At 45.7% G+C, this 26,951-nt stretch overlaps 1 protein-coding gene across 9 annotated transcripts in view; it reads left to right on the forward strand.

Moving 5' to 3' along the window:
• The window catches only part of NRXN2 (neurexin 2), a 2,155,080-nt gene that overhangs the window by 387,983 nt on the left and 1,740,146 nt on the right, over positions 1–26,951 (forward strand). For all 9 annotated transcript variants that reach the window (XM_078660761.1, XM_078660766.1, XM_078660765.1 and 6 more), the window contains exon 3: positions 11,817–13,115. In XM_078660761.1, the coding sequence (XP_078516887.1) occupies positions 12,404–13,115 (712 nt within the window). In that variant the 5' untranslated portion in view covers positions 11,817–12,403. The remainder of the gene's footprint in view (positions 1–11,816; positions 13,116–26,951) is intronic.

The following is a 26,951-nucleotide window of genomic DNA, read 5'->3' on the forward strand; positions in this document are numbered from 1 at the left end:
GACACTTCCGATGAACCTAGAAAGACAAAACTTTAGACACAGACCCTAGAGGTGTGTACCAGTGTGGGAACACCGGCGATGCAATGTTACCTCACCCACAGGAAGCGGGTGCATAGGGTCGAAGTGGCGTCGGGTTTCGTCACGCAGGTTCTGGGTGCTTGAAGCTGAAGATGCTGCAGGCGCTATGAAGGAGAAGTGTCCGGTGTGATCCAAGGGTGGATCAGAGTCGAAAAGTACCTGAAAGCAGAGGGGACAGAGTCTGGGTCACTCAGCAGTGACCAGGGTGGAACCAGGATGGAACCAGGCAATGTCGGGCACAATCAGGTGGTTGTCAAGGAGCTTCTCTCCGCTGTCACGTGGGCTCTGGGGCATCTATGACGTCCAGGAGCAGGTCACAATCTGTCCCACAAAGGCTCTCGCCGTCGGCGCTGTCGGCTTCAAGATTGGAGCAAACAACACTTGGCAAAAGCAATCCACGTAGAACTGGAAGATTGCTTCTCACTCGGTCCAGGAGGGTCAGAGTGGGTTCTCCTTTTCAGGAGAGAAGGTGCAAATCTGGAGCAACCAGATGCACAAGTCGTATTTCGGTTTTCGTTGGCACAGGGACCACAAGCCAGCTGGCAAGTGACCAGCCAACGCGTTGAGCCAAAGAAAGCAGAAGGGCCCCACGCAGCACTCGTCAAGTGTGGAGGGCTGAACTTCGGTGCAAGAGTGGCTCAGGGTTGGGGCCTCTCAAATCCCGGTGTACAGCTTCGAGGGTCACTCGTGGGCTGCACGGTCCGCGTCTCGTGGTCTTTTCAAGATGGCGTGCCCCACGCTTCCGGTCGCCTCCACGGGTCTCAGCTCTGCAGGGACTGTGGATCAGGCTGTTAGAAGGCAGGCAAACTTGATCTTGTTGATCTCTGTTGCTCGAGTTCCGGCGGGAACTGCAACAAAGCAGACGTCGATATGCTGGATGGTGCCTGTTTGCACAGGGTGGTCACTCCTTGACCACAAGGGAGATTCTTCAGTCTTCTACGTTGAGTAGGATGTCGAAGCGCCCAGAGTTTCGTTTCTTATGTTTCATCGGGATAATCTGAAGTGCATTGGCACTGCTCCCATTCTTATACCAATCTAGGGGGCTGGATTACCTGCTAGGTCCCCTCCTATGGGTGGGACCCAGGAAGGGGGTGGGTACACCCCTTTCCTTTGATCCAGGCCGCGCTGGGACTGGGGCTGGTGTGCCCCAGAACCGGTTTGACCGGATTATGCAAGGGGCAGCCTTGTGCTCCCCATGCAGTGTCTGGTTTCTTTCAAACCTCCCTGCTACAATCCACTAACTCCTGTCTGGGGTGGTGTGACACCTCCCTGCGACAGGAAACCCTTTGTCCAGGCCCCCTTGGCTGAGTTTCGGTCAGCTTCAGGGGGTCAGACTTGTGTCTGTGGCAGAAGCATCCATTTTGTGGATCTGAGGCTCTTTTAGAAATTAACCGCATTTCAGTAAAGTAACATGTCTTCTCCCTCTAGAGGGGTGGAATGCTATCCCCGTCGCCAGAACTGGCGAGGGGATAGTATTCCAAATCGTATGACACCTTACACTACATGTTTTGATAAAGCCAAACCAAAGTTGCTATATAACCGCGAGGATTATAATTCACTTAATAGTATATGATAATAATAATAATAATCCACATTTGTAAAGCGCACAATCACCCGTAAGGGTCTCTAGGCGCTGGGGGCCGTCGGGAAGATTAAGCAAGCTATTGCCCAGAGTCACATGGTGCTGGGCTAATCTGCCGCCGGTGTCGGGGATCGAACCGTGATCCCCAGATTCCGGAGTCAGTCGCCCTGGCCGCGGCGCCACACCTCCTCCCTTATGGTATGGCATTATCCTGAAACAGCTTAGGGAGTTGTTCCCGACAGCTGCAGACAGGCTCAGCTCATGCTAGAGCTCCATCTCACATTAAACCACGCACTCTGCCTCCAGGATTGATAAGGCCTTCCATAGGAGTGACTCACAGGTTTATATGTGTCCAGATATAGGTTTAGATATAGGTATACTATATCTAAGCAAGAGGTGATTACACCAACTTGCCCCAGCTGAGTGATCAGCCAGTTGTGTCAATTTAAGAACCAGCCAGGGGTGGCAAAAGATATGCTGCAGCCCCTGGTAGGCCTTGGTGGCACCTATGCCCTGAGCACCTATAGTGCATGGTACAGGGGCTGACAAGGAGTCCATTTCCAATTGTGGTATGTACCTTTAGCACATGTATTATAATTTAGAGAGAGAACAGCAGGCTGGGGGTCTGATTAGCAGGCCCACAGCCTCAGTAAGTCGAAAACCAGTGAAGCAAAAAGCAAACATTTGGGGTGACTATAGGATAGCAGACCCTACTCTCCTACAACGAGGCACTGAAATTTTGTCTGACTACCACCGTACCCATGTACTTCTCGTTTTGGGAAATTTGTCAATATGAACTTTACTGTAATAAGGCAGCGAAGGATTTGAATATTCCCACTACTGATCTTGTCATAGGATCCATATTTTAAACGTTATTTACATACATTTGTTATGAAGTTGTATTTTATTGTTTGGTTTTATTATGGACATCTGTTAATAAGCTCTTAACTGACATTAACTCTCTTTCTTTTATTGATTCTGGGTGGTTCATTGTGTCAATTTTAATTAATTGAAACAAAATTCATTAATTCATTCTAGTGCGAAATGCCTATGGACATGAGGACACAATTCATGCTAAAGTATAGCGCTAAATGGCAGATTTGCATTTAATGTAAATTTGTTAATCTTTTCGTAATTGCTCAAAAAAAATTACTCACATTTTGGAGACCTGCTTTCATGTAAGCGTGTACATGTGTGAAGGTGTGTTATTGTTTGCGGAATGAATTGTGATTGCCTATGTTATTTGATATGTGTGTGAGCGTAAGGTTGATTGTCTGCTTCTGTATGAAAAAATCTGTGGTGTACATTTCTGTTTGTAATTATGATAGCCTTGTCTCTTTATGTTGCTCCTTCTATAGACACACAGATAGAAATCACAAACAAATACATTGCCGTGTGTGTATGTGCGTGTGATTAAAGTGTGTGTTTGTTTGTGTTACAAACAGAGAAGGAGGCAACCCAATACCTAAAGAGCCCTGGGTGTATATTGATAGGCTCCTGAACCCATTTTTTAAAATTATGATTATGCACGCTTAAATTGTGCTTGTTTACACATGGTAATATTTTGAACAGCGTGTGAAAGAGATTTTTTTTAATGCTTCATTGAATATCATAAGAACAGAGTTACTGTCAAGTTAATGCTGCTGAAGACTCTACTCATTTAGTGTTTCTGTTCGATGTTTGAACATGTGGACACTCCGGATGGCCCGTGTTAGCCTGTAGCAGCCTTTCACTGAGTTGTGATATGTGAAGATTAGTTTCATTGAATTTTTAGAGATAATCAATTTATACTGACCTTGTTCAATTCCTGACATGCAAGGTAGAAATGTCGGCAATCGAATTGGACTGTTGTTGCAAATATATATAAACACATCTGATGCTATGGATTGAGTATAGAGCTTTTGTTTGTTTCGTTCTAGGTGTGTTTTGCCCCACCCCCTTTTTTGGGATGGTTTTTACACTGCCTCATTTTTTCACTGCACCGCGTTCACTTTGTTGTTGATGATTTGTGACTATTCAAGCTAAAATGGATGACTGTAAAAATAATAAAATAAATTGAAGATTTAGAGTACTTTCTGGCCTCTCTTACTCTTTGCTGATTACCTGTCTAGAGGATCTCTAATATTATTTATTAACTAATATTCCCCATGTGGGATATATATTTTTTTAATATATACAGTCTCTAGTACTGCATTGCTTCAGTGAGTACAAATGACTGTCTTCTTGAACGTATGTTCGTTGGTCATTACGTTCATGTGTTACACATATACATGAGTGTAAGTATGCAACATTAGAACAGTTGTGTGTACAGCACTTGATGCCTAGTGACCTCCCCTGAGAAGGAAGAAGGATTAGTTCAGAAAGAATGGGGAGATGAACCATGTCAAGTAAAACTGCTCTCCCAAATCAGTCACACCACATTTTCGATATCCATCGTGGGTGGCCAGTTTTAGGCTTTTAATTGGCTGGACGGAATGTTGAGAACAGAATAGGCTAGGAGAGGGAGCAGCAAGGACTGGGCCAGAGAGCAAGGGAGTAGGGTATAGTTGGAGAACAAAGAAGTCAGATAGTTCCTGTGAACCAACAATGTGATTGCCTTCTGCCTGTGAGACTAGTTTTGTATCGCTATCCATGGCTCTTTGTTGGTTTTATATGTATATTTGTATGCTCCTTTGTGTTTCCATGTACATGAGATTCCATTTGATCAGCATGCCCATCCCAAATCAAGATACTTAGCAAAAAAAAGTGGTGGATGAATGTGATTTAGTTACTCGAACATATTGCTTATGTTGGGAGAGTTCCATTCCATTGTTTTAGGTTCCCTGTATCATTGCAGACCCGACCCAACAATATCTATATCATTCTTGGCTTTATTGGACTAATCATACATGATAGAACTAGACAATTCTCATACAAATCGAGATAAATACACCTACAAGAACAGATTCAACACTACAAGTGCTCTTCACCTCGATACATGGTGTTCAAACAATTTTCAAAACAACAAAACAGCAAAGAAAATATATTTAGTGAAGGTGTGGAAAATTGAGTAGGGATTATTAAATTACCAGATTATCATAGCCAAAATATTGGAGACCAAAATATTGAAAGGTAAGCATGCATAGGCAAGTATAGGTTTACTATATTTAACTCCACATGTGTGTAGCTGTACAATATACATTTCATTTTGGTCCTCGATATTCTGTAAACTTTATATTTCCTACTTAATATTCCCCACTATGGCCTTTATTTATTAACCCTTTATGAAAAATCATGAATTAATCTTGAACCACTTACACTGGTTCACAGTGACCCTGATGAGAAACTGTCATATTTTAAATAGTCAGAAATCGGTGTCTACTAGTCTTAGATTCAAAAGATACCAAACTTGCATGTAAAACATTAGGGTCATTGAAATTATCTTCTGGGGGTTTAAATGCCCAGGCTAGCCTCATGGAAACATTGTCTTCTTATGTGCGTCTATGACTATGTGGGGATGCATGCCATTGTGTGTTTTCCCGTGTGTTTGCTAGTGTTGGACTGTAAGAAGGTCTACATGGTCCAATCCTCTTCCTAATTAGGGGCTTGTGAGGCAGCCGACCCTAGGATGTCTTCCCCCTGGGCATTTTGGACAGGTTTGTGCAGTCCAGTAGATTGAGAAGACTATTGTAAGGGTAGATGGATGAGGCTAAAGGGTCTGGTAGACCACTAAGAGCTGCTTTTCACCTTTATGGAAAGACAAGAGAGTAGCTGGGAAACTATAGGGGAGGCCTAGGAAATTGTTGGCCTTCCTGCCCCTCAACCCTTTGTGAAGACTGAGGGAGAGAAGTGCAGGAAGAGATTGATTTTATGAGATAGGTGCACAAAAAGGAAGGTTGTTGTCATTGTAAGTGATGTTGTCTGTAATGGGCAGATGCTTTGCAGGTGGTTTGCAGTAATGTTAGATGTTTTAAAAGACTTTCATTACCTTTTGGAGTGGGTATAGCAGCTTTCAAGGAGGGTAGGTTGTTATGTTGAGAAGCTAGGAAGTTAAATGTTTATAATGTTATGAAGTTAATAAAGTTGGGATGCAGGGAATCCGTACAGTGACGGGCAGTTGAAACACAGGAGGTACAGGTGTGCTTAGGGGTAGAGGGTACATGAATGGCAAGTGGTTAAAATTGTATAGCGAGGGATACATAGGGGCGAATCAAATGTCGGACAGACTTAGGTCCGTCCAACATCGGTCAGGAGCCATAACCGACCGACCTGCTGTCGTCGGTTATGGCCCTGCAAGTACGATGCGACCGAACCCTGTTCGGTTGCATTCATATGCTACACAATCGAAGCATGCATTCCAAGCAGAATGCATGCCTGTATTGTGTAAAGCAGAGGTGCAGTTCATCCCTGCACCCTGTGGCCGGCACCCCAAGGTGCCTGCCACCGGGTGCAGGGATCAACAAAGGGGCACCATAGGTACCCCTAGGCCGCCATATGGCGGCCTCACACCCATGGGGGCCCTGCTGGGAGCTCCCAGAGACAGTTTTGACTGCCTTTTCGTGCCGGTGACACCGGCACGAAAAGGCAGTGAAAAACTGCCATTGTACTCCCTCGGTCGTAAAGAGGCGACCGGGGGAGTACTGAAGGATTTCCGGATTGCAGACAGGCTCTCTGAGCCCGTCATAAGCCATCCGGAAATCCGAGTCAGATTCCATTCCGACCGAGCCCATCAGAATGGCTCGGTCGGAAAGGAATCAGGCCAGCACATTAAGATGCGGTCGGAATCGGCCCCTTTGTGTGTATATGGCGATTTGCTTAAGGTAAATGTTGTAATGTGCACTTGCTTCATTAAAGTGGCCTTTTTCACTCTAAATGAAGTTGGAGTGGTCAATGACATGCTCTTTTGTCCAATGACTGCATGACCTCTGTGTGCAGGGTGATATGTTGGGCTCAGTGTAATCTGCAGTGCCCAAAAGTATACAAAAAGTGATAGATGGAAAGCTTGAATTAATCTCAGCGACTGGTAATCACTGGGGCTACATCTCAGTCCATCGTTATTTTACCTACCATGTCACTTCATTTAGGACCCCGCCATATGCAAATCGGTTTTGACCTTTCTCCAATGGGAACTGTTTAGCCCGAACTTCAAGACCAGGTCCTCCCTGACCCGGAATACAAGCAACCTGGTACTGATTGTGCCCCAATCAGGGCTCATCTGCCTGGTATAGCTTGATTTTAGTGACAGTGTGCACGGTACCCATCTCTGCCCATGGGTTGCGTATGTTACGGTTCAGAGAGGACCTGGGGCCATATTATGTATTATGGTGCACTTTCCCTGTTTGCGCCTTGCGCACCTTAAAACACGTGCGCCGGGCACAAACAGAGAAAGTGTGCCCTATTACATAGAATGCACTGCCCCTTTGGCAGCCGCAAACTTGTGCTGCCCTGAGGGTAGTGCAATCATGTGAAATACGGAGCAGCTTTAAAGCAGCAGCTTCGTGTTTCACTGTGCAGGCGGAACCTGCCTGCACTTTTAAAGAGGATTAGAGATCCCCTTGCAGGAGGGTGCCGTGAGTGACTGCACACACCTGCAAGAGGATGTCTGAGGGGTCGATAGGACCCTCTTTTTCCCCTCCAGAGGGCTTCTCTCAGGGGGGTGCACTGACAGTGTGCTATCCTTTAGGTGGTGCACTGTCAGTGCGACTCCTGAGAGTGTCTTTGCCTTTGCGCCCGCATCTGTAATATGGTATGGGCGCAGAGGAAAGGGGATTCCCTCATTTGCATGGGGCTCAACCCCATGCAAATGGTGGACGCCCTCTGAAGGCAGCGCTGGCGCTTTAAGTGATCCAGCTCCATCGGTATTACAAAAGGGGCCGCATAAGAGTCTGCGGGCCCCTGTAATACCGAAGTGCCCCAGGGGTGCGCAAAACTGGCACAAACGTCCGTTGCACCCCAGGGGCACTTTCATAATGGCACCCCTGGTGTGGCAGTTGGGTCCGGACTGTTCTCATAGGAGCAGGGTCAAGACAGATTTGCATAAGGCTGGGTCGAAACTAAGGTGGCATAGTGTGCAAAATAATGATGGATTGGGATGCGGTCCCAAATAATATACCAGTGGCTGCGATAAATTCATGCATTTCACCCATCACTTCTATGTATTCCTTGGTGCCGCCCTCCCTGACAAAGCACACTCCTTCCACTGCCCCTTTGTTCCTTGACATGAGCTTGAACAGTGTGAAACGGGGTGGTGTAGGGTGTGGTAAGACGCACACGTCCACGCTTCCGTGTGGGCGCCATTTCCGCCTCGCGCCCGCCATTATCGTGCAGGCCAGATTGCGCGCACTCGATATCACTGAAGCACAGCCCGCCCCTCCGCTAAACGCGGGCTTGAGTGCTTTCTATTGATGCCCAGAAGGCTCTGTGTGAGATTAGGTGACAGATCACCTCTCTGCCAAGACAACATGCAGCAGGCTTGGGAGAGAGACAGTGAGGGAGAAGGGAAAAACACCGGAGCGGCGGACGTAGTCTGGAGACGCGAGCGAGAGAAAGGAGGGCAGCCACAGAAGGCGGGAACATGGAATGTAGAGGAGGGAGCGCAGGATGGAGGGAAGAGACGCAATGAAAAAGGCAGTGAACCGAAAGAAAACATAGGCGCATGTGGGAATATATTGTCGGGTGTGTGGGGAGGAGAGGGCGAAACAAGTGGGAAATTCCATGAGGAGGGTGTAGTGGAGGAAAGTAAAAGGCTGAAGAAACGAGGTGAGGGACAAGAGGTGGTAGAGGGAGATACAGGGTCAGTAAAAAGAGGATAGGAAGAAACAAAGACACAGGTTGTGCTAAGGGGGCGACCAGTGCTCGGTTTGAAGGAAGCATAGCCAGAAGAGAGGAGGAATGATGGTTGCAACTGAGAAATTTAATTGACCAAATGTATTTTTTTTAAATGTCTATTGTAATGTGGGGGAGCTGCAGATAACTAGAAGCAGTATGCACACTTTACAAAGCATCAATTCAACGTCAGAGAGGGAATTTTTTGCAGCACTGGGTATATGTGGAAATGAGGGGGAAAGACCAATTTTTAAGGGCCATGCTTGGGGTTGTTGTGGAAGGGGTGTTTTGTGATATTTCCAAGTCATTAAAGGGATGGTGCATTTTCCAAGTACTTTGCAACTTGTGAGATCAAAATAGTCTAATGAAATAATTTGGGTGTAACCACTAAGGTTGTGCATGCTAAGATGACTGTGGGGTTGTCTGTTTTGAAGGTTACACCTCTTCAGGCTAACAAAGTAACTTCTTCATTTCTTTAGTTCTGCAACTGGGAACGTTTCTCGACAAAGGATATCAGCAGATGATATGCATGGAATTTGGCGACCGCTTTTTAAGCACTTTCTAAAGCTCTTTCAGCAATGGAGAATAATACCATCATAGGACCATAGAATAATTTACCAACACTTTTTTTGCGGCCATTATTTTAAACCTTGTGTGACTGTAATATAAACATCTTGGGCCAAAAGACACCAGAAACGCCAGAGGTAAAACAGGTAGAAGTCCCACACTGAGGGGCTCATTAGGATGGCGGACGGACTTGCGTCCGTCCGCCACCCTTGAGGAGGAGGGAACGTCCGCAGGGGCTGCGGCGTTCCCTCCGTGCTGATTAGGATGTGACCGCCAGGGTGGCGGTCACATCCTCTATTTTTAACATTGCGGCGGGTGCAGCTTCAAGCTGCACCCGCCGCAATGTTAAAAATGCATGTGTTGCATTTACATGCACAAAGCGGCAGGCACCGCACGGTTCCTGCTGCTTTGTGTACGCAAATGCAGGGGGGTACCATAGGTACCCCCCATGTGCACCCCCATTCACCCAGGGGGCCCGCAACGGGCCCCCAAAGTGAATGTCCGTATGCTTTTCCATGGCGGAAAAGCCGCCGTGGAAAAGCATATTTACACCAACATCATAATATGGCGGACGGTGTCTCATAGACACCGCCTGCCATGTTATAGCTTTTCCGCCGCGGTCGGAAGCCGACCGCGGCGGAAAAGCGGCGGACGGAATTCCAGACCCACCAGCCATCCTAATTTGGCGGTGGGTCTTTGGAGTCTCCGCCGCGGTTTTTCCGCATCCTCCAGGCCGGCGGACACTTCCGCCGGCCCGGAGGATGCGGAAAAACCGCCATCCTAATGAGGCCCTGAGTGTTGAACAGCACCCATTAAGCATTTGAATTTACTTTCTCTCTAAATTTATCTTTTTCATTTACTTAGCTAGTTTACCTTTTTTGTGACATCCAGTCTACTCTTTAAAATGTTTGGGTGGATTTGCATGGACACTGTTTAAGAGGTTATTTATTGACTAGTTATATGTGATTCATTAGTTATTAGTCCTTAAAAAAAATCCTCTCTTGATTAAAATCTGTATGTGTTTTATTATCTTGTGGTAATTTTCCACACCTTGAGGCTTCAATGTACATGTGCAAGTGTAATGTATGATTTCTTAATGAATTGATGAAGATTAGATTTTTTGTGTACATTATATTTTGATTCAAAGAATAAAATAACTATGATATTACCTCTTCCCTTGAGTTGTGTATGTTGACTCCAACACACCTACATCTTCTTATCTTATTCTTCCACTTATAATCTTTTTTTCACAGTAAGATAATAGGATTAACAGTCATTAATTTCTGTTGCCTGGAAACTAAAGATCTGTCCAGACGGGTTTTGCTTTTCATAGGTTTTCATGGGACACACCATTTGTTTTTTTGCTACTTTGCCTGTTCCTCATGAAATGGGCTGCCTCAGCAGACTGATTTGCACACTCCTAAAGTTAATGCATTATTTAGGAAGTGTACATTTCTCATTTGGCGTTGGGGATACTCCCACACAAATTGCATAAAAATGCAATATTGACACACCAGTGTTATAAATATATAACCTTTTCACATGTCGTTTTTTTTGGTACCTTGCAAATTTGCACCTGGGAAAGTAGCTTTTGAAGGTTATTGGAAATCTCCAGTGTGGTCTTCCCATCTTACAGTTCATGCACTTGTAATGCAGGCTAGCAGTATTGGAAGTTAACAGATATTGTCAGCCTCTCCTTCCAACCTAGCAATGTGCGCACTGGTGGAGTCAGTGGGACGCATGTGCCAAATCGTGAACTTTTTTTACAACATTTTGTAAATATCGTGAAAAATAACCTGATATTTCCCCAATTGTATTTGCCGATATCTTACATGAAAATTCAACACTAGGGCATACCCGGTGTTCGAAGTCACACAACATACCAGTAGGAGACTGGTTTGAGATGGCAATACATTTGTGGATGTAAAAAAAAAATTTGTGGATGTAAAAAAAAATCCTATTCTAGGCAGGGTTGAGCAGCTTCGGGATTCTCCATGATTGCGCCTGTATATTAGTCTATGGCTTGTATGTGGCTCCTAAACATTCTCTAGTAACATCAGGGAATCTTACATTGCATACACAGGGGCACGGTGGCAAGAAAAGTTTGCCCTGAAGAGCCATCATTATCCACCCAGTACTAGGTATTAAAATGATGTGGCTGGCAAGGTAGCCATCATCCGGTAATGCAAAGCTCTGCAAAATGTACCTTTTTGTTGTAGTAAAACCATAAAGAAACTCTATTTTACAGCAAGCAAAACATAAAATTTCCAATTTATTTATTTTTGCAGTGAAAAAGTGTTACTGCTACCACCACTTGATTTCTATCATTCACTGAACATGTTTGACTTTTATGCTGTTCATGAATAGCTTCTATCCATCGTCTAGGTTTAGTACCGGTGGTGTCACCTTGGTGTATGGGACAGATGTTGGGACAGATGTGTATAAATGAAAATGGCGAGGATAAACTGTGTCTTGTTTTTCTTCTGAGGCGTCAAAGGGAAATATTTTACTGTCTAGTTGGATCAGTCTGGCTACTTAAATAGAGCCCTCTGTTATAAGTAAAACCTCGTGTGAACTTCCGAGTGTTCAAGAAAAAATATACATTTCATTCAAAAGGAAACGCTAAGATTTGAATCAATTAAATTGCTAACAATATCGATTTTACAAACTGTTTATGTGAAGAGTATAATCAGTGCAAACTGTAAGAAGGTCTCTTTAGGAAAAAGGTTAATTTAGAATTTAGCACTCTAATTATAATGTTTCTTTTCTCTGTTTGTTTTCCCAGGTCCATGCAAATGAACCTACGACCCTGAGATCCTACAAGTTTCTTTGAAAGCCAAGGATAGGAGGAACTACTACAGCAGCCAATTGCAAAGTAAACTTGGGAAAAAACATAGAACACAACTCTGGGCCTTCAACTTATTGATCTATCGCTGCAGTAACTTGGCAGGAGACTTCAGCTGCCATATTCAAGGGAAACGGCCACCACCTCTACCTCTCTTCTCTTTTCAAAACAGTTGGTGTCTGATCACTCGTTGGCAATTTTATGACACAGTCACCAGTTACACTCAGGCTTGTTGGGGCTGTGTAAGGCTCCCAGCCTCTCCTGCTGCAGCCATACTTGAGGACAGTAAAGCCTACAGTTTTTGCACAATTCATCCATGGGGTTGGACTGAGGCAGTCAGTTGAACCCACTCGTTCTCTGGTTGAATGTTTGTTCTTCTCCCTGCAGACACTGCTGCGGCAGGACATTTCTTAAGGCACCAGAGCCTTCTTTGTCGTGATAAGCATAAATGGTGACATCTAAGAACATCTGAGAGGGGAGGCCATTTGCAAAGTTGCTCCTTCCTGTTGTGGTTGCTGGTCAAAATAATGGCTGCTTCCAACAAGATTCAGTCAGCCATGCTGAGCATTCTATTTTTGGTGGGGTTGTTAGGACCAGGGACTGCCCTAGAATTTAGTGGAGGAACGGGGCAGTGGGCTCGCTATGCCCGATGGGAGGCAGGCTCAATTGGGGAGTTGAGCTTCAGCATCAGGACGAATGTCTCCAGGGCCCTAGTCCTCTATTTGGATGATGGAGGCAATTGTGACTTCCTTGAGCTACAGATTGTTGAAGGTCGTTTGCGCCTGCGTTTCACTATCTCCTGTGCCGAACCCGCCACAATATACCTGGAAACGCCGATAAACGATGACCGCTGGCACATGGCCCTCCTGACCCGCAAATTCCGCGAGACCACACTTAAGGTGGATGGCGAGACTCGTTCAGCTGAAGTGAAGTCCAAGCGACGGGACATGTCGGTGGTCAGTGATTTATTTGTGGGTGGAATCCCAGCTGATGTGAGACTCTCAGCCCTGACGTTGAGCACTGTGAAGTATGAGCTGCCATTCCAGGGACTGCTAGCCAATCTGAAGGTGGGCAACATGCCCCCCACAATGCTGGGTAGCCAGGGCATCCGCAATGACATGGAATACCTCTGCTCCAAGCAGAACCCCTGCCAAAACGGAGGGGTTTGCTCTGTACTCAACAGTGAGATCCAGTGTGATTGCAGCCTGACCGGCTTCCAGGGCAAGTTCTGCAGTGAAGGTAAGCGTGGCTTAATCTTATGTATATTCCTGTTTCTTTTATTATACAAGGACAATGAGGTGGAAGGGCAGGAGGAGGCTGCAGATACCGTGGTATAAGTCAATCAAGGCTTGGACTTCGGCACTGCCGCAGGTGCATAGTTGTGTTGATATGGGTGACAGTCAAAGACTATTGCGCACATGCGGTCTGGCATTTCCCTGTCTACTGTAGGGCAGTAGATTACACTTAGTTTCAGCACTGACTTTATTATTTATTAAAGAGTTTATAGAGCACAGTTATTTACCAAATGAGCAGCAGAATTCCTTATGTAGAAAAGGCTGTAGTATTACTCAATGATGAGAGTTGAGGTCATAACGTTGACTGTGCTTAGTCTGTACCACTGATTTCTTTGTGTTAAGTTTCATTTACTGCTGCCCACACGGCAAATCAAATTTTACTCCGATCTTTCATGTTTTTCTTTTTAAGAGTTTTATATAGCGCAAACTTGACCCGAAGATATCAGGTATTAGAGCGCTTTACATGAGCACTATTTTCGTTACAGATGGACACATAATTGTATTTTTATTAGGCTCAGGGAGATTCAGTTATTTACCCACAATCACAGGATGTTGAGCGTTGTTGCAGAGACTCGAACCCAGTTCCCCATCTTCAAAGTCGACCACTCTTGCAGCAAGGCTACATTCTCTCCCCAAGTGAAACAATTTGTTAATTTGTACTTCTCGCTCATGTCCTCCTGAACAAAAAGCCACATATACTACCTCCTCCTTCTATTCTGTCATGATTATTTCTCTCTTTACGCCTTTAGTTTTCTCTACTGTGTCAGTGGTAATATTATATCTCATGAATCAGAGTGGCTGGAGACTCCTGCCCTAACCAATTTCTATGATTTGAACTTCAAAACAATCCACAAAAATACAAAAACAAGTATACACCAAACAAATGTTCAATGATTGAAATATTTCGTTAGATTCACAATCAAATATAGAATTTTTTTCACATTTTCAATTTTGCTGCTTTATTTCTATATACTTTATTAATTTTACTGTATTCTTTTTTTAATATAAATTAATTTGGTAACACAGTTGCGGACCCTCCAATAGGCATCACAAATCCCCAGGGGTCCTAGGAGCACAGGTTAAGAACCACTGGTCTAAACCAGTGGTAATTACTCTGGCTAGCATTCCAAGCTTTCTTTTTTCACCCCCTGTGCCCCTCTAGACTGATGTCCAACATAGATTAATCAATACTGACCATTTTTATAGGAACAATGCATCCTAAACTGCCAGGGAGCCACCCTTCAGAAGGGTGCACAGGCAACAGGAAAGCTAGCAATCCCAGAAAGTGTCAGTATTGTTAGGCTTCGTCAGTGAGGAACGAGACATGACACAGGCACACAGGAAGTAACTCTCGTGCATTTACCCATTGTTACAAGGCAGACATAATGCCTACCACGAGCAAGATCTGAGCTGGGTCTCCATCTTCGGCGAACTTCCAGACCAGCACACTGAGACAAACAGCCAGCCATTATGGAAGTGGCGGAGCATCATTGGCATGGGCAAGCAGGTTCCCCTTCCTTCCTTTGTCACTGTTCTCTATCTTTCTCTTGTCCTTCTTTCTGTTTTTCCAGCCTTTCTTTCTCTTGCTTGTGCATGTGTGCCAGTGTGACCCACTTGCACAAATTAAACACTGTCTCACAACACACGACATTGGCTTGATCCAAGTACAAGAACACTCCACTGTTGTTGCAGCCCCAGGATGAAATACAGAGGATGCTGACAGAGGATTTCCCATGACCTAGTATAAGGTGAGGCTTATAGGAAGTTGTGCATCAGTGCGGGAGTCCGTGCCTCAGCTGTGTTTAAAGAAACCTCGGAAAAGCAATGTTAGTGCATCAAAGCTGAAGGAATCCTTTGCGAAACATATTTACACCACATTTCTGGATGAGATCATCTAAAAAGTGACTCTTCGACTGATTGACAGCCTGTCATGTTGCCTTGCATAGGGATGTATGACGTTACAACGCATGCTTTTACCACGCATGCTGTTACAACGCAGTTTTTACAACGCAAACCTTTACAACGCATAGCGCTTTGGGGTGCTGGATAGTGAATAGTTTAATTTACTATTCCAACTCCAGTTCCTGTGGACACTAGGGAAGGTGTTGGATAGTAAATTAAATCTATTCCCTATCCTAGAGAGCCCCCCAGTGCAATGCGCTGTAATGGTTTTCGTTGTAAAACCTGCGTTGTAATAGCACTGCGTTGTAAAAGTGATGTTGTAAAGGATGTTTCCCCTTGCATAGTATTTGATATCAAATAAATTACATGGAGGTGATATTGAGGGCTTGGCCATGGTTGTGTATGAGACGTGGAGATGGGAGCTTTACGATTTTCATTACTGGGTTGTCTCTGATCCTTCTCTGGCTTGCCTGTTCTCCGTGGTGTGCTTCTGCTAGGAAACCTAGCTATTGGAATTGCAGATACTGCAATGGCATCTGGTTTAAGGGGGACCCAGTGATTGGCCCTTTCTACCCAGTTGTGGTGCACGGGGACATATTCTTTTCTTGCATTAGGGCCCATGGCGAAATGCTTGCATCCTCGTCTCCTTCAGTCCGTCTCTGAATCTTTTATTGATCATTTTATTCAGCCCCCATTGCTCCCCGTATTAGCTTCCCACATTGACTCCGACTAAACACGTTTGCCTGATCGACCTAGGAGTGTGAGATGTGTGTCACAAAGAGAACAGTAATGACATTCAGCTGCAATGGCACGAGGACGCTGCTGCTGCAGGACTCTCCCCAAGTCACCAAAAATGCTCCAGCCCTCGTTACTCTGCTCGGGGGTCAAAGGGCATGACTATGTACCCCCTGGGGTGTACGAAGAGCCATGGGCCTTGCTACATCACTCTGCGTTTAAGAGAGCGGTAGTGACAGATCCACCAGCAACAAGACTACAACATGTGCCAAGGGTATTCTGGTATTGGGTTGGGAATGAAGAGGCTTTAGTGCTCCAGAGGACAGGGTGAACGTGTGTGGGGGAGGGGGTAAGTAGGATCAGGCACACCAGGCACAGGTTAACGAGGTGTGGGGGAAGGAAGGGTACACATATGGATCTTAGAGGCGAGCAGAGAGCAGAGAAGGAGAACAAACCTGAAGGAGAATGGCGCTGTCAGAGACCGTATTCACACAACACCACGGATCTGTTATTTGACTGATCATGTTTTACAGCTTTTGCATGCACCTCGGCGGTGATCACGCATGACATGGAAACACTTCCCACATATGATCAAGACAAAGACAACGTCTTACAACCACACTCCCTACACACTGTAGCTTTCTACCCATGGAGGCAAGCATGTATCCATTCTACCCATGTAGCAAGCAAGTGCTATATAAATGCAGCAATACAATAAAGTACAATGTAGCACTGCAGCGATTGCCTTTTCTGTATATGGCTCTGACACCCTCAAGGCCTGGTCTGCACTATAAAATAAGCATGTTAATAAATAAGATGTGTCCTTACAGAAGCAGAGACAGCAAGAGAGAAGGAATAACCAGAAACTGAAGTCCAATGTTTATACTTTTTGAGGGCTGACATCTAACGCAGACAGTGGTGGGTTAGCCTGAAGGGTACTCAGACTGAAGATTCTCATGGGTGAGACAACCCAGTAATGAAAATCGGAAAGCTCCCATCTACACGTCTCATACACAACCATGGCCCAGCCCTCAATATCACCTCCATGTAATTTATTTGATATCAAATACTATGCAAGGCAACATGACAGGCTGTCAATCAGTCGGAGAGTCACTTTTTAGATGATCTCATCCAGAAATGTGGTGTAAATATGTTTCGCAAAGGAATCCTTCAGCTTTGATGCACTAACATTGCTTTCCCGAGGTTTCTTCAAACACAGCTGAGGCACGGACTCCCGCACTGATGCAAAACTTCCTATAAGCCTCACCTTATACTAGGTCATGGGAAATCCTCTGTCAGCATCCTCTGTATTTCATCCTGGGGCTGCAACAACAGTTGAGAGTTCTTGTACTTGGATCAAGACAATGTCGTGTGTTGTGAGACAGTGTTTAATTTGTGCAAGTGGGTGACACTGGCACACATGCACAAGCAAGAGAAAGAAAGGCTGAAAAACAGAAAGAAGGACAAGAGAAAGATAGAGAACAGTAACAAAGGAAGGAAGCAGAAATGAAAAAGAAAGAACCTGCAAAATAGAGATAAAAAGAAACAGGAAGTGAAGAGTGGTGAAAGAACTAGGTATGAGGTGACATCAAGACTAGGAAGCCTTGGCATTCAGCAATCCCGGCATTCAGCAGCAAAGATGGAGGACTCCTAAGAAAAGATTTTGGGAACGGAATCCCTTTTTAACAACTAAAGCACTGCTTTTAATGCCAAGTGAAGAAGCTTTGGGAATGATAGACATGGACTCATTTTAACCAAAATAGTAAGGAAATCAAACTTGGTAGTTGCAAGAAAAATAACCTTCAGCATTATTGTTGAACCTAATGAATAGCAAGGCCACCATGATGTGGTGACTAAAGTAAAATACCAGTGCAGCATTCTAGTCCTCAGTCATGGGGTGGGCCATTTTTTCCGGTATCCAGATTAACGATGTTTTGGAGCAAGGACCCAATGTTACCAGGTGGTTAATCCAACTAGTAAAACCACTTTAAGAAAGAGCTGCATTTCTGCCCTGCCCGTTTGGTAGTCATGTAATAATCCTCTCCTGCTAGCCAACATTCTCCCCTTGCCTCTAACACCCTGTCCACCTTTCACCCCCTGCCTTACACCAGCCCCCTATAAATATCAATCAATCAATCAATCATAGCATTTATAAAGTGCGCTACTTACCCCTGAGGGTCTCAAGGCGCTGGGGGTGGGGAGTTCTGCTACTGCTCGAAAAGCCAGGTCTTGAGGAGTCTCCTTAAGGTCAGCAGGTCTTGGGTCAGCCATAGGTGGGTGGGGAGGGTGTTCCAGGTCTTGGTGATGAGGTGGGAGAACGATCTGCTGCCGGAGGTCGCTCTTCGGTTGCGGGGGACTGTGGCGAGGGCGAGGTTGGCGGAGCGGAGCTGGAGGCTAGGGGTGCAGAAGCTGAGTCGTCTGTTGAGGTACGCTGGTCTAGTGTTGTGGAGTGCCGTGTGTGAGTGGGTGAGGAGCTTGAAGGTTATCCTCTTGTTGATGGGGAGCCAGTGCAGGTTTCTCAGGTGGGGTCTGATGTGGCTGCGGCAAGGGATGTCGAGGATCAGGCGTGCAGAGGCGTTCTGGATGCGTTGAAGCCGTTTCAGGAGTTTGGCCGAGGCTCCTGCGTAGAGGGCGTTCCCGTAGTCCAACCTGCTGCTGACAAGGGCCTGGGAGACCATTCTTCTCATTTCGGTGGGGATCCACTTGTAGATCCTGCGGAGCATGCAGAGGGTGTTAAAGCAGGAGGAAGAGACGGCAATAACCTGCTTGGTCATGGAGAGGGTGGAGTTGAGGATGACCCCCAGTTTGCGTGTGTGGTCGGTAGGTGTTGGAGCTGTTCCCAGTGCGGTTGGCCACCAGGAGTTGTCCCAGGCCGAATGGGTGGATCCGAGGATGAGGACCTCCGTCTTGTCCAAGTTCAGCTTTAGTCGGCTGTTCCTCATCCATTCGCCGACTGCCTTCTTTCCTTCATGGAGGTTGGTTCTGGTGGTGTGGGGGTCCTTGGTGAGGGAAAGGATCAGCTGGGTGTCATCGGCGTAAGAGATGATATTGAGTTTGTGTAGTCGGGCGACGTGGGCAAGCAATGCCATGTAGATGTTAAACAGCGTTGGTCTGAGGGATGAGCCTTGGGGTATGCCGCAGATGATCTCGGTTGCTTCGGAGCGGAAGGGGGGAGGCGGACGCTCTGTGTTCTGCCGGAGAGGAAGGAGGTGGTCTAGTCCAGGGCCTTCTCTTGGATCCCAGCGTCGTGGAGGCGTGTTCATAGTGTGCGGTGGCAGACCGTGTCGAAGGCGGCTGACCGGTCTAGGAGGATGAGGGTCGCGGTTTCTCCTTTGTCTAGCAGGGTCCTTATGTCATCGGTGGTGGCGATGAGGTCAGTTTTGGTGCTGTGGTTGCTGCAGAACCCAGACTGGGACGGGTCCAGGATGCTGTTCTCCTCGAGGTAGTGGGTCAGTTGTTTGTTGACGGTCTTCTTGATGACCTTCACCGTTAAAGGGAGCATGGAGATGGGCTGGAAGTTCTTGAGGTCCTTGGGGGCCGCCTTGGGTTTCTTGAGTAAGGCGTTGATCTCGGCGTGCATCCAGCTCTCCGGGAAGGTTGCTGTCTCGAAAGAAAATGTTGATGGTAGGTGAAGTGGATGCAGCGATGGTCGGTCCAGTGGAGTTCGGTGGAGTGGTTGAAGGAGACGTTGGGGCTTGTGGAGAAGATGGGGTCAAGCGTGTGTCCGGCGGAGTGGGTGGGTGTTGTGACGAGTTGTCTCAGTCCGAGGTTGGCGATCAGGGTGGTGGAGTTGGTGTTGTTGTTATTCTCGAGGTGGAAGTTCAGGTCCCCAAGGAGGATGTAGTCCATGGCGGCGAGGGCATGTGTGCTGACGAAGTCGGCGATGCAGTCGCAGAACTGTGGTCGGGGTCCGGGGGGGTCAGATTGTACTGCGAAAAGGTACCGTATTTTCTGGCGTATAAGATGACTTTTTAACCCTTGAAAATCTTTTCAAAAATTGGGGGTCGTCTTATACGCCGGGGTCATTTTATGAGTAAGCGAATATAGCCCAAACCCTATATTTTAAAGGAAAAGTAGGGGGTCGTCTTATACGCCCAGTCGACTTATACGCCAGAAAATACGGTAATACCTTTGTATCAATTTGCGATCACAGAGCCGCAGAGGGGACAATCAAGCGAGGTAGTATCCTGACTGACAGTGCAAATAGCACAGGGTCCCCACCTTTCTTAAGGCTCATGACGCCTTTGGCTTCTGGACAGCAAATTGATACAAAGGTATTACCTTTTCGCAGTACAATTTGACAACAATAGGCATATTTTTCAACATTTATTCATTAATCCTACACATAGTATTTCTTGGGTACAGATGGTATCACACTGAACAAGTGAGTAGGGTAGGGATCTAGGTACCCGTCCTGAAGAAGAAGAAGCACGCTTCGAAACATGTTGACACATGCAGGAGGTTTTGTACATTAATACATCATGCCTCCACCTCACCTTTTTTAACAATACCGGCACTGAGGCCTATTAAAATTCTTTTTACTCCTCACTTGCTAGATATTTTTTAACACTCACTCACTAGCCACTCCTGACCCTACCACTCACCCCCTCTCACACTACACATAGTGGAAACATCAGTGTTTTCATGTATCTGCTGGTTAGTAGCACGCCGCGTTCCGTAGAGGGGCGCGAAGACCCCTATGATGAAGGAAGCATGACACCAAGGGCCTTTTTGGTGTGTGAGGGGTATTTAAGAAACACAATGTGCTTCCCACCTATGTAGGAAACACATCCAACCCAAGATCATCCATCTTCTGTCACCAATCTCCTGTGAGTGGATTCAATTTCTTTATTAATTACACCAACCCCCTACATACACTTACCAACGCAGAGCAGGTAATAAATGTGTCAAATAAATATTTTGCGAATTCCGGGCATTAATTCCTGTTCCGCACGATTTTCCAGTTCTGAGAGAAGTAACTTGCATGTGAAGATTCTTACTGGTATTGGAAATTCCAGATGCCAGATCTCCGCATTCAATACATCACAGGGCATAACCGGGGCCAAAATACTTGGCTTTGAAGCATCTTAATGAATCAGCTGGATCATCCATGGTGGGGTCCCACGTTCTGTCAAGGCTCTCCCTAGAGCTTTATCTCTCTGTCTTTATATTCACATGGGAGATGAATGAACACACTTAGCTCTTTTAACCCCCTGGCTGTGGCCGGAATTCTGCGCCTGTGCGGCACATTCCGATCGCGGGCGTGGTCATGACGGCTCCCGGCCGTCATCAGCACACGCCCACCGTAACTGATGACGACCGGGAGCCGTCATCAGCACCGAAGGGGTTAAATATACATATATCCTGTTATACACTGGCTTTCAAGCCCAGAGCGATCTGTCTGCAGCTTTAAAACATGTTAGCTACTCCTTCAGTGGAACATAAACGAGCTAGAGCTATTTTGTGAAAGTGCGATTTTGAGTTTATCGTCTTTACAATCTGTGAATGGTGCATTGGGAAAAAAGATCAGATTCTACTGTACACTCCATTCAGTCGATCAAATCTATAGCAACGATGCCCAATGTATGCGTCATGGAGGCTCAGATCAGCATCAGATTTTTAAGATATCCACGTAAAATACATTTACATCCAACTGATCTAAATAGCATGGAACCAGCCCTTCCAGACCTGTAATGGATGCCTCTGAGCTGGAGCCATCTGACTCCGTTGTCAGCATGTCATCTGCAATGTAACTGAAGAACCTGTCAGTTTCCACTTGCTCCAGAGTCTTCCTTTGGGTCAGCAGCCCCATTAGACGCTTTAGCATAACCGTGCAGCTCATTCTGTGACCCCTGAGCTAAATGTTCTTTGAGTAGTGGGTTTATCTCAGAGGAGCTTTTTAAAATTACCTTCACCTTTCCATCATCGGCGATCTTCCCTCTCATTGGCATGCCATTCTTCCTGCAAAGATTGATATTACTTCACAATGTGGCGTTATGCATGCTTTGTTCAGACACTTGTTTTCTGATTTTCAACTTCTTCTGCTGCCGAGATTGATAAACTGTGGCTTGTTTTTCATCACATGCACACATATGTATGTATTCTACTTTGCAGCTGCTTCCCCAGGGCCTTTAACGCATCTTCTTACCCCTGTGCCAGTCAAACAAAGGTCTTGGTACAAAAGGTGCATTCATGCGGGTATCTAAAGCAAGTGGCACTAATCTCTCGGTTGAAGTACCACAGCTAAACAGTGCTCAAGAAGAATTCCGGCATTAATTTGATGCATTTCAGATTTCATCTTTTTTTGTCGGAACTCATAACTTATTGATGGTTTCCACTCAACAGTTAAAACAGCATTTTTGTCGAGTGCTGGCCGCTGCAGTTCATTGTAAAAGCCAAGCCTGATTAAGATACTAACAGAAGAAAAGAAGGGAAGACGATTCAGATTTAAGACATGAATATCTAGATGCAAGACTGAAGGGGAGATATACATCCCGACATGTGAGAGTGGGGTGAAGGTGATCCTGAAACGAGATGGAAGAAGCAGCACTGAGCGAGATGAGGAAGAGAGAGAGACACATAATGCAATGAGGATCCAGATATAATAGAGCGGAGGAGGTGAAGATCCATAAACAAGAGTGGGGAGGGGCAGATTTAGATGCAGAAGATAGCGGACATCTGTGATTCAGACACAAGATAGAAAGAACATGAAATGAGAACCAAAAAAAAAGCGAGAGGATGCGATTGCTGGGTACCAAGGGATTCTAGGATCCAGCAGACTTACCCCGAGGAGGAGGAGGAGGAGGAGGAGAATGGTACCTCCTGCAAGAGGGTGGGACAGCGAACATGAGGTACTGGAGAATGGCAGTTTAAGAGACAACAGTGATAACTTTCCAGACATGAGAGAAAGGGAGCAATGAGGATCCAGCCACAAGAAAATGAAGAGGCAATAGAGATCTGGATACAGCGGAGAAAGGAAGAGCTGCCCATCCAGACACAAGAGAGAGGAAAATGAAAATCCTGGCACTACATAAGAGATGAAGCTCGATACAGAAGCAAGAGACAGAAGAGCCAACAAAGACTGGGCCGCAAGAGCAGAAGATAAGGTGCTGTCTGATGAGGATAGGGTGTGCTTGTCATTAGTTTGCCTAAATGAAAACCGTGCGAAACACAGTTCGGGCTGGACTGTTCCCATGAGACACAGGGTCAGACTGATTTGCATATGGCCATGACTGAACTTGGGTGGCAGAGTGGGCTAAAGAACAGTGATGGATTAAACCCAGGTATTTTGACTGGGTGTGAGTGTTTGATTTGTTCAGATGCTCCGTCCATCACCACCCCCTTTTGTACCGCTTTGTTTGCCATAAATTGGCAGGGTATGCTCAGACGTGAGTCCCTTGCTCACTTTGCCACTGGATTCAAGCAAACCTGGCTGAAGACGGCTGTAATGCCAGAAACCGGTCCTAGAAAGCTTGTTTCCGGTCCAGGGAAGACATGGCTTGGCAGTTCGGGCTGGACTGTTCCCATGAGGCACAGGGTCAGACTGATATGCATATGGCCATGTCTGAACTGGGGTGGCGGAGTGAGCTAAAGAACGGTGATGGATTAAACACAGATCAATTGACTCGGGGTGAGTGTTTGTATTGTCAACGCTCCGTTCATCATCCCCTTTGGTTTTTCTTTGTTCGCCCTAAGTTGGCAGGGTATGCTCAGACGTGAATCCCTTGCTCACTTTGCCACTGGATTCAAGCAAGCCCGGCAACGCTCCGTCCATCATCCCCTTTGGTTTTTAAATGAAAACTGTACCAACCGTAAATAATGCATACAGGAGAGGGGTCAGGTATGGGTACTGTTTGAAATTGGTGCCATGACCTTCAACATCTGCCATTTGTCCTTCCGAGTTCATCGAGCACCTTTGGCTTTCTGCTGCTAACAAGCGAACAGGCTTCTTTTTGGAGCAGACTGAATGTTACAATAATAAAAGTGTGTGAACATTAATAATTCAAAAAGACAAAGATAGATGTTTTGGAAGATAAATAAGCAATCTGAAGCTTTACTGCATCACTAATGTTCAGCAATGGTGCCTCTACCGAAGAATTGTGTACCATTGTCTGATGACAGGAAAGGGTGCTTGGAGGGGGGTCAGGGACATACTTGGTTGGACTGAGGAGAGAAGGCTGTTTGGAGTGGTTGTATGTCACAATATTGAGGTAATAAGATCGAACGCCACATATACCAACACTATAATATTGGCTGCAAACATATTGTCATCACAAGCATATTTAGGGAAAGTATTGATCTACTTACTTAGCTGATATGTTGATAGTTGATATTGTGGAGTCGATAGAAGTGCTGGTCGATATTAAAACATTTTGATAAAATACCCCCCGAGCTCGCTGCATACTACTCCCCTTTCACACTGACATTCAATTTCTGAAAAAAGACCAATTCTTGTATAGAATTAATATAAAGCTGGTCGATGTAGTGAGTTTCAATCAGACATTCTATGAATCTAAATACTTTTTAATGTTTTTTTTAATGAATTTTAAATTAATGTACCTTCACTTTTGTAATGGTTTTTATTAACTATACAATAACATCTTCTGATTTCAGTCTGATTTCAGTCTGAAATTAGTTTAAATTAAAAAAATAAAAATAAAAATGACTCCCCTTGCAACCCTTCCCTGCCTTGCAATGTTCAACCCTGTGGTCTCCGCTCATGCTCCGTTTCTGTTCTTACTGTATAGTTCGAGTGTGTATGTATTAGCGTTGTGCGAGCTAGAAAAGACTCGAGCCACGTGTTTACTCTGGCTCGGCCCGAGGTCCTTCTCGTCTCTCGGGTATAACACGAGCTGAGCTTTGGATGCCTGTCCATCCCCTCTTCCGGTGCGCCTACGGGGCTGTACAGCAGAAGGCAAGACGAGAAATGTAAAGGGGAGCTGTCAAAACAATTGTAACTATCCCTTCCCTTTCTTGCCATACCTTGCACTGCACAACTCACCCGCGTGCTGCACAGGGCAGGCTGATTGGCCCTCCCTCACGTGTAGAGGAAGGGCGCGTGGGCCTCGCAGCACCGTGTCACTAATAGCCAGGAGCTCCAGGGTGACATCTAAGGTGACACAGCACACCAAGGTGACCTTGAGACCCCGCACTCGCCTTCTATGCTATGCCTCTCCTGCTTTCCCCCCGCAGAGCGCCATTAAACATTGGATCTGCTTCCCCATGGATGTTGATAACTCGCAGGTTGGTACTTTTGGCGACAAAGCAACCCTTAATAAAGCACTAATCAAATCAGTGAAATGGAGGCTATAAATCGACATATGCGGCCTTTAGAAGAACGCTTTTTACCGGCAACTTTCAAATAATCATTGCAGTGTTTTGAAGTGCATGTCTGGAAGCAGAAAGGAAGTTTCAAACTGCCTTTTGAAGCTGTGAAATGCTTTCCTCACAACTTCAGGAATAAGTACCCGACACCCTGCGCTGTAGTACTCAAAACGAACATATCTGATATGTACGTAAAACACTATTATATTTTATAAATTGTATTTATGCGGTTTATATAGTGCGATCATGTTCCGAGGGTGTTAGAATAGAAATGTGCGTGATACACATTTACAGTTACTCCGGTCATTGGAATAGTAAATGCTAGTGCTTAAAATAATTAGCATGTGGACGACTTCAGTGACACTTTCAGCTAGTCCTGACTTAACATCACGGAATGTTCTCGGACTTGAAGTTTCAATTTTGCTTTAAAAGTATTGAATTGACTATTCCAGCATGCAAAATAATGCTGACTATCGAAAATGTTTATCTATTTTATTGGATAACAGAGAACATGTAAAGATGCTCGAAAAATATTTTTTTAATTTTAGAGGCTCAATATATTTTTACTTAACATATTCAGCAAATATTTAGTGGTTTAGTGGCTTGACTGTTTCTAGTAAGTCCCTTTCTTGTATTTACACAGCTAACAAGTTATATACGGCAGAAGGAGGACCAGATATATTAAGTCAGGTCTTGTCCCTACCTGCTGCAGCATTATGCACTTTACTTTTGTTTTACAGTAGAGTACATTATGCATCCATGCAATTTCACTATCTCAAATACGTACTACTGGAGCAATAATTTAACCTACGGGAAATGGATTGCTAAAGCTTGTGGAGAGTAAGAGAGAGGCAAATATATAAAATATTACATATATACAAAACCCAAGAATAGTAATCTCCACACTCACTAAATAAAACCTTCAAAAGACTGATTTAGAAGCCCATGGACTTTCCACTGTATTCACCAAGGAGCAAACCACTACACTCCTTGGGAGACACTCCAGAACAAATGCTTGGTTTCACTCTACCACACTGAGTGTGTCGCTCCCCAGCAGGCGCGCAACGACCATTAGGATCAAAGGGCTGCAGCACCCCCCCCCCGTCGTGTGTGTCAGCCCGGGATGAGACAGCTTCCCGGGCACACACACAGCCGCACCCGAGTACTTCACAGGTCTTTAACAGACCATTTGCTTGTAAATGAGGAGTTGGTTGTTTTTTCACACCTTCTAGAGCCCCTGCAGCTCCACTCTAACTATTGCTAGAAGATTCAGCCCCCCAGAAATTTTTCCTTAGCCCCCCCAAAATGTGCCTCTAATTGCGCCCCTGCTCCCCAGCATGCTCTCAGATCATTACCAATGGCTGTCCCCACCATATATCCTATGAGAAGCCTCCCACTGCCCACAATATGGAGCATTTCCAAACACAAACACTGTGACCCTTTCCCTTCACCCCGAAAGAGAATGACCTCCATCAGTATCAATGAAGCGCACACCTGGCAGAGACTCTCTGAGGAACACCCCACTGCACACAGTACAGAGCACATCCTCACAGGCTGACTCTGAAGCTCTGCCACCAACCCCAAAGAGGAGGACCACACCAGACTCAGTGAAGAGCACCCTGAGAGACTCAAAGGGGACCATCGCATTGCACTCAATATGGAGCACTCCCATAACACTATCTTAAGAGCTCTCCCGCACCCTCAAAAGAAGGTCCCTCACCACCCATACCAAGCACACACTCACTATGGAGCATCCATCGCCATACGCACTGAGAAGCAGCTTCCACTACACTCACTGAGGTACAAGCACTCTCACTGA

This window comes from Lissotriton helveticus, chromosome 9 (assembly GCF_964261635.1).
Source record: "Lissotriton helveticus chromosome 9, aLisHel1.1, whole genome shotgun sequence".
NCBI classification, from domain to species: domain Eukaryota; kingdom Metazoa; phylum Chordata; class Amphibia; order Caudata; family Salamandridae; genus Lissotriton; species Lissotriton helveticus.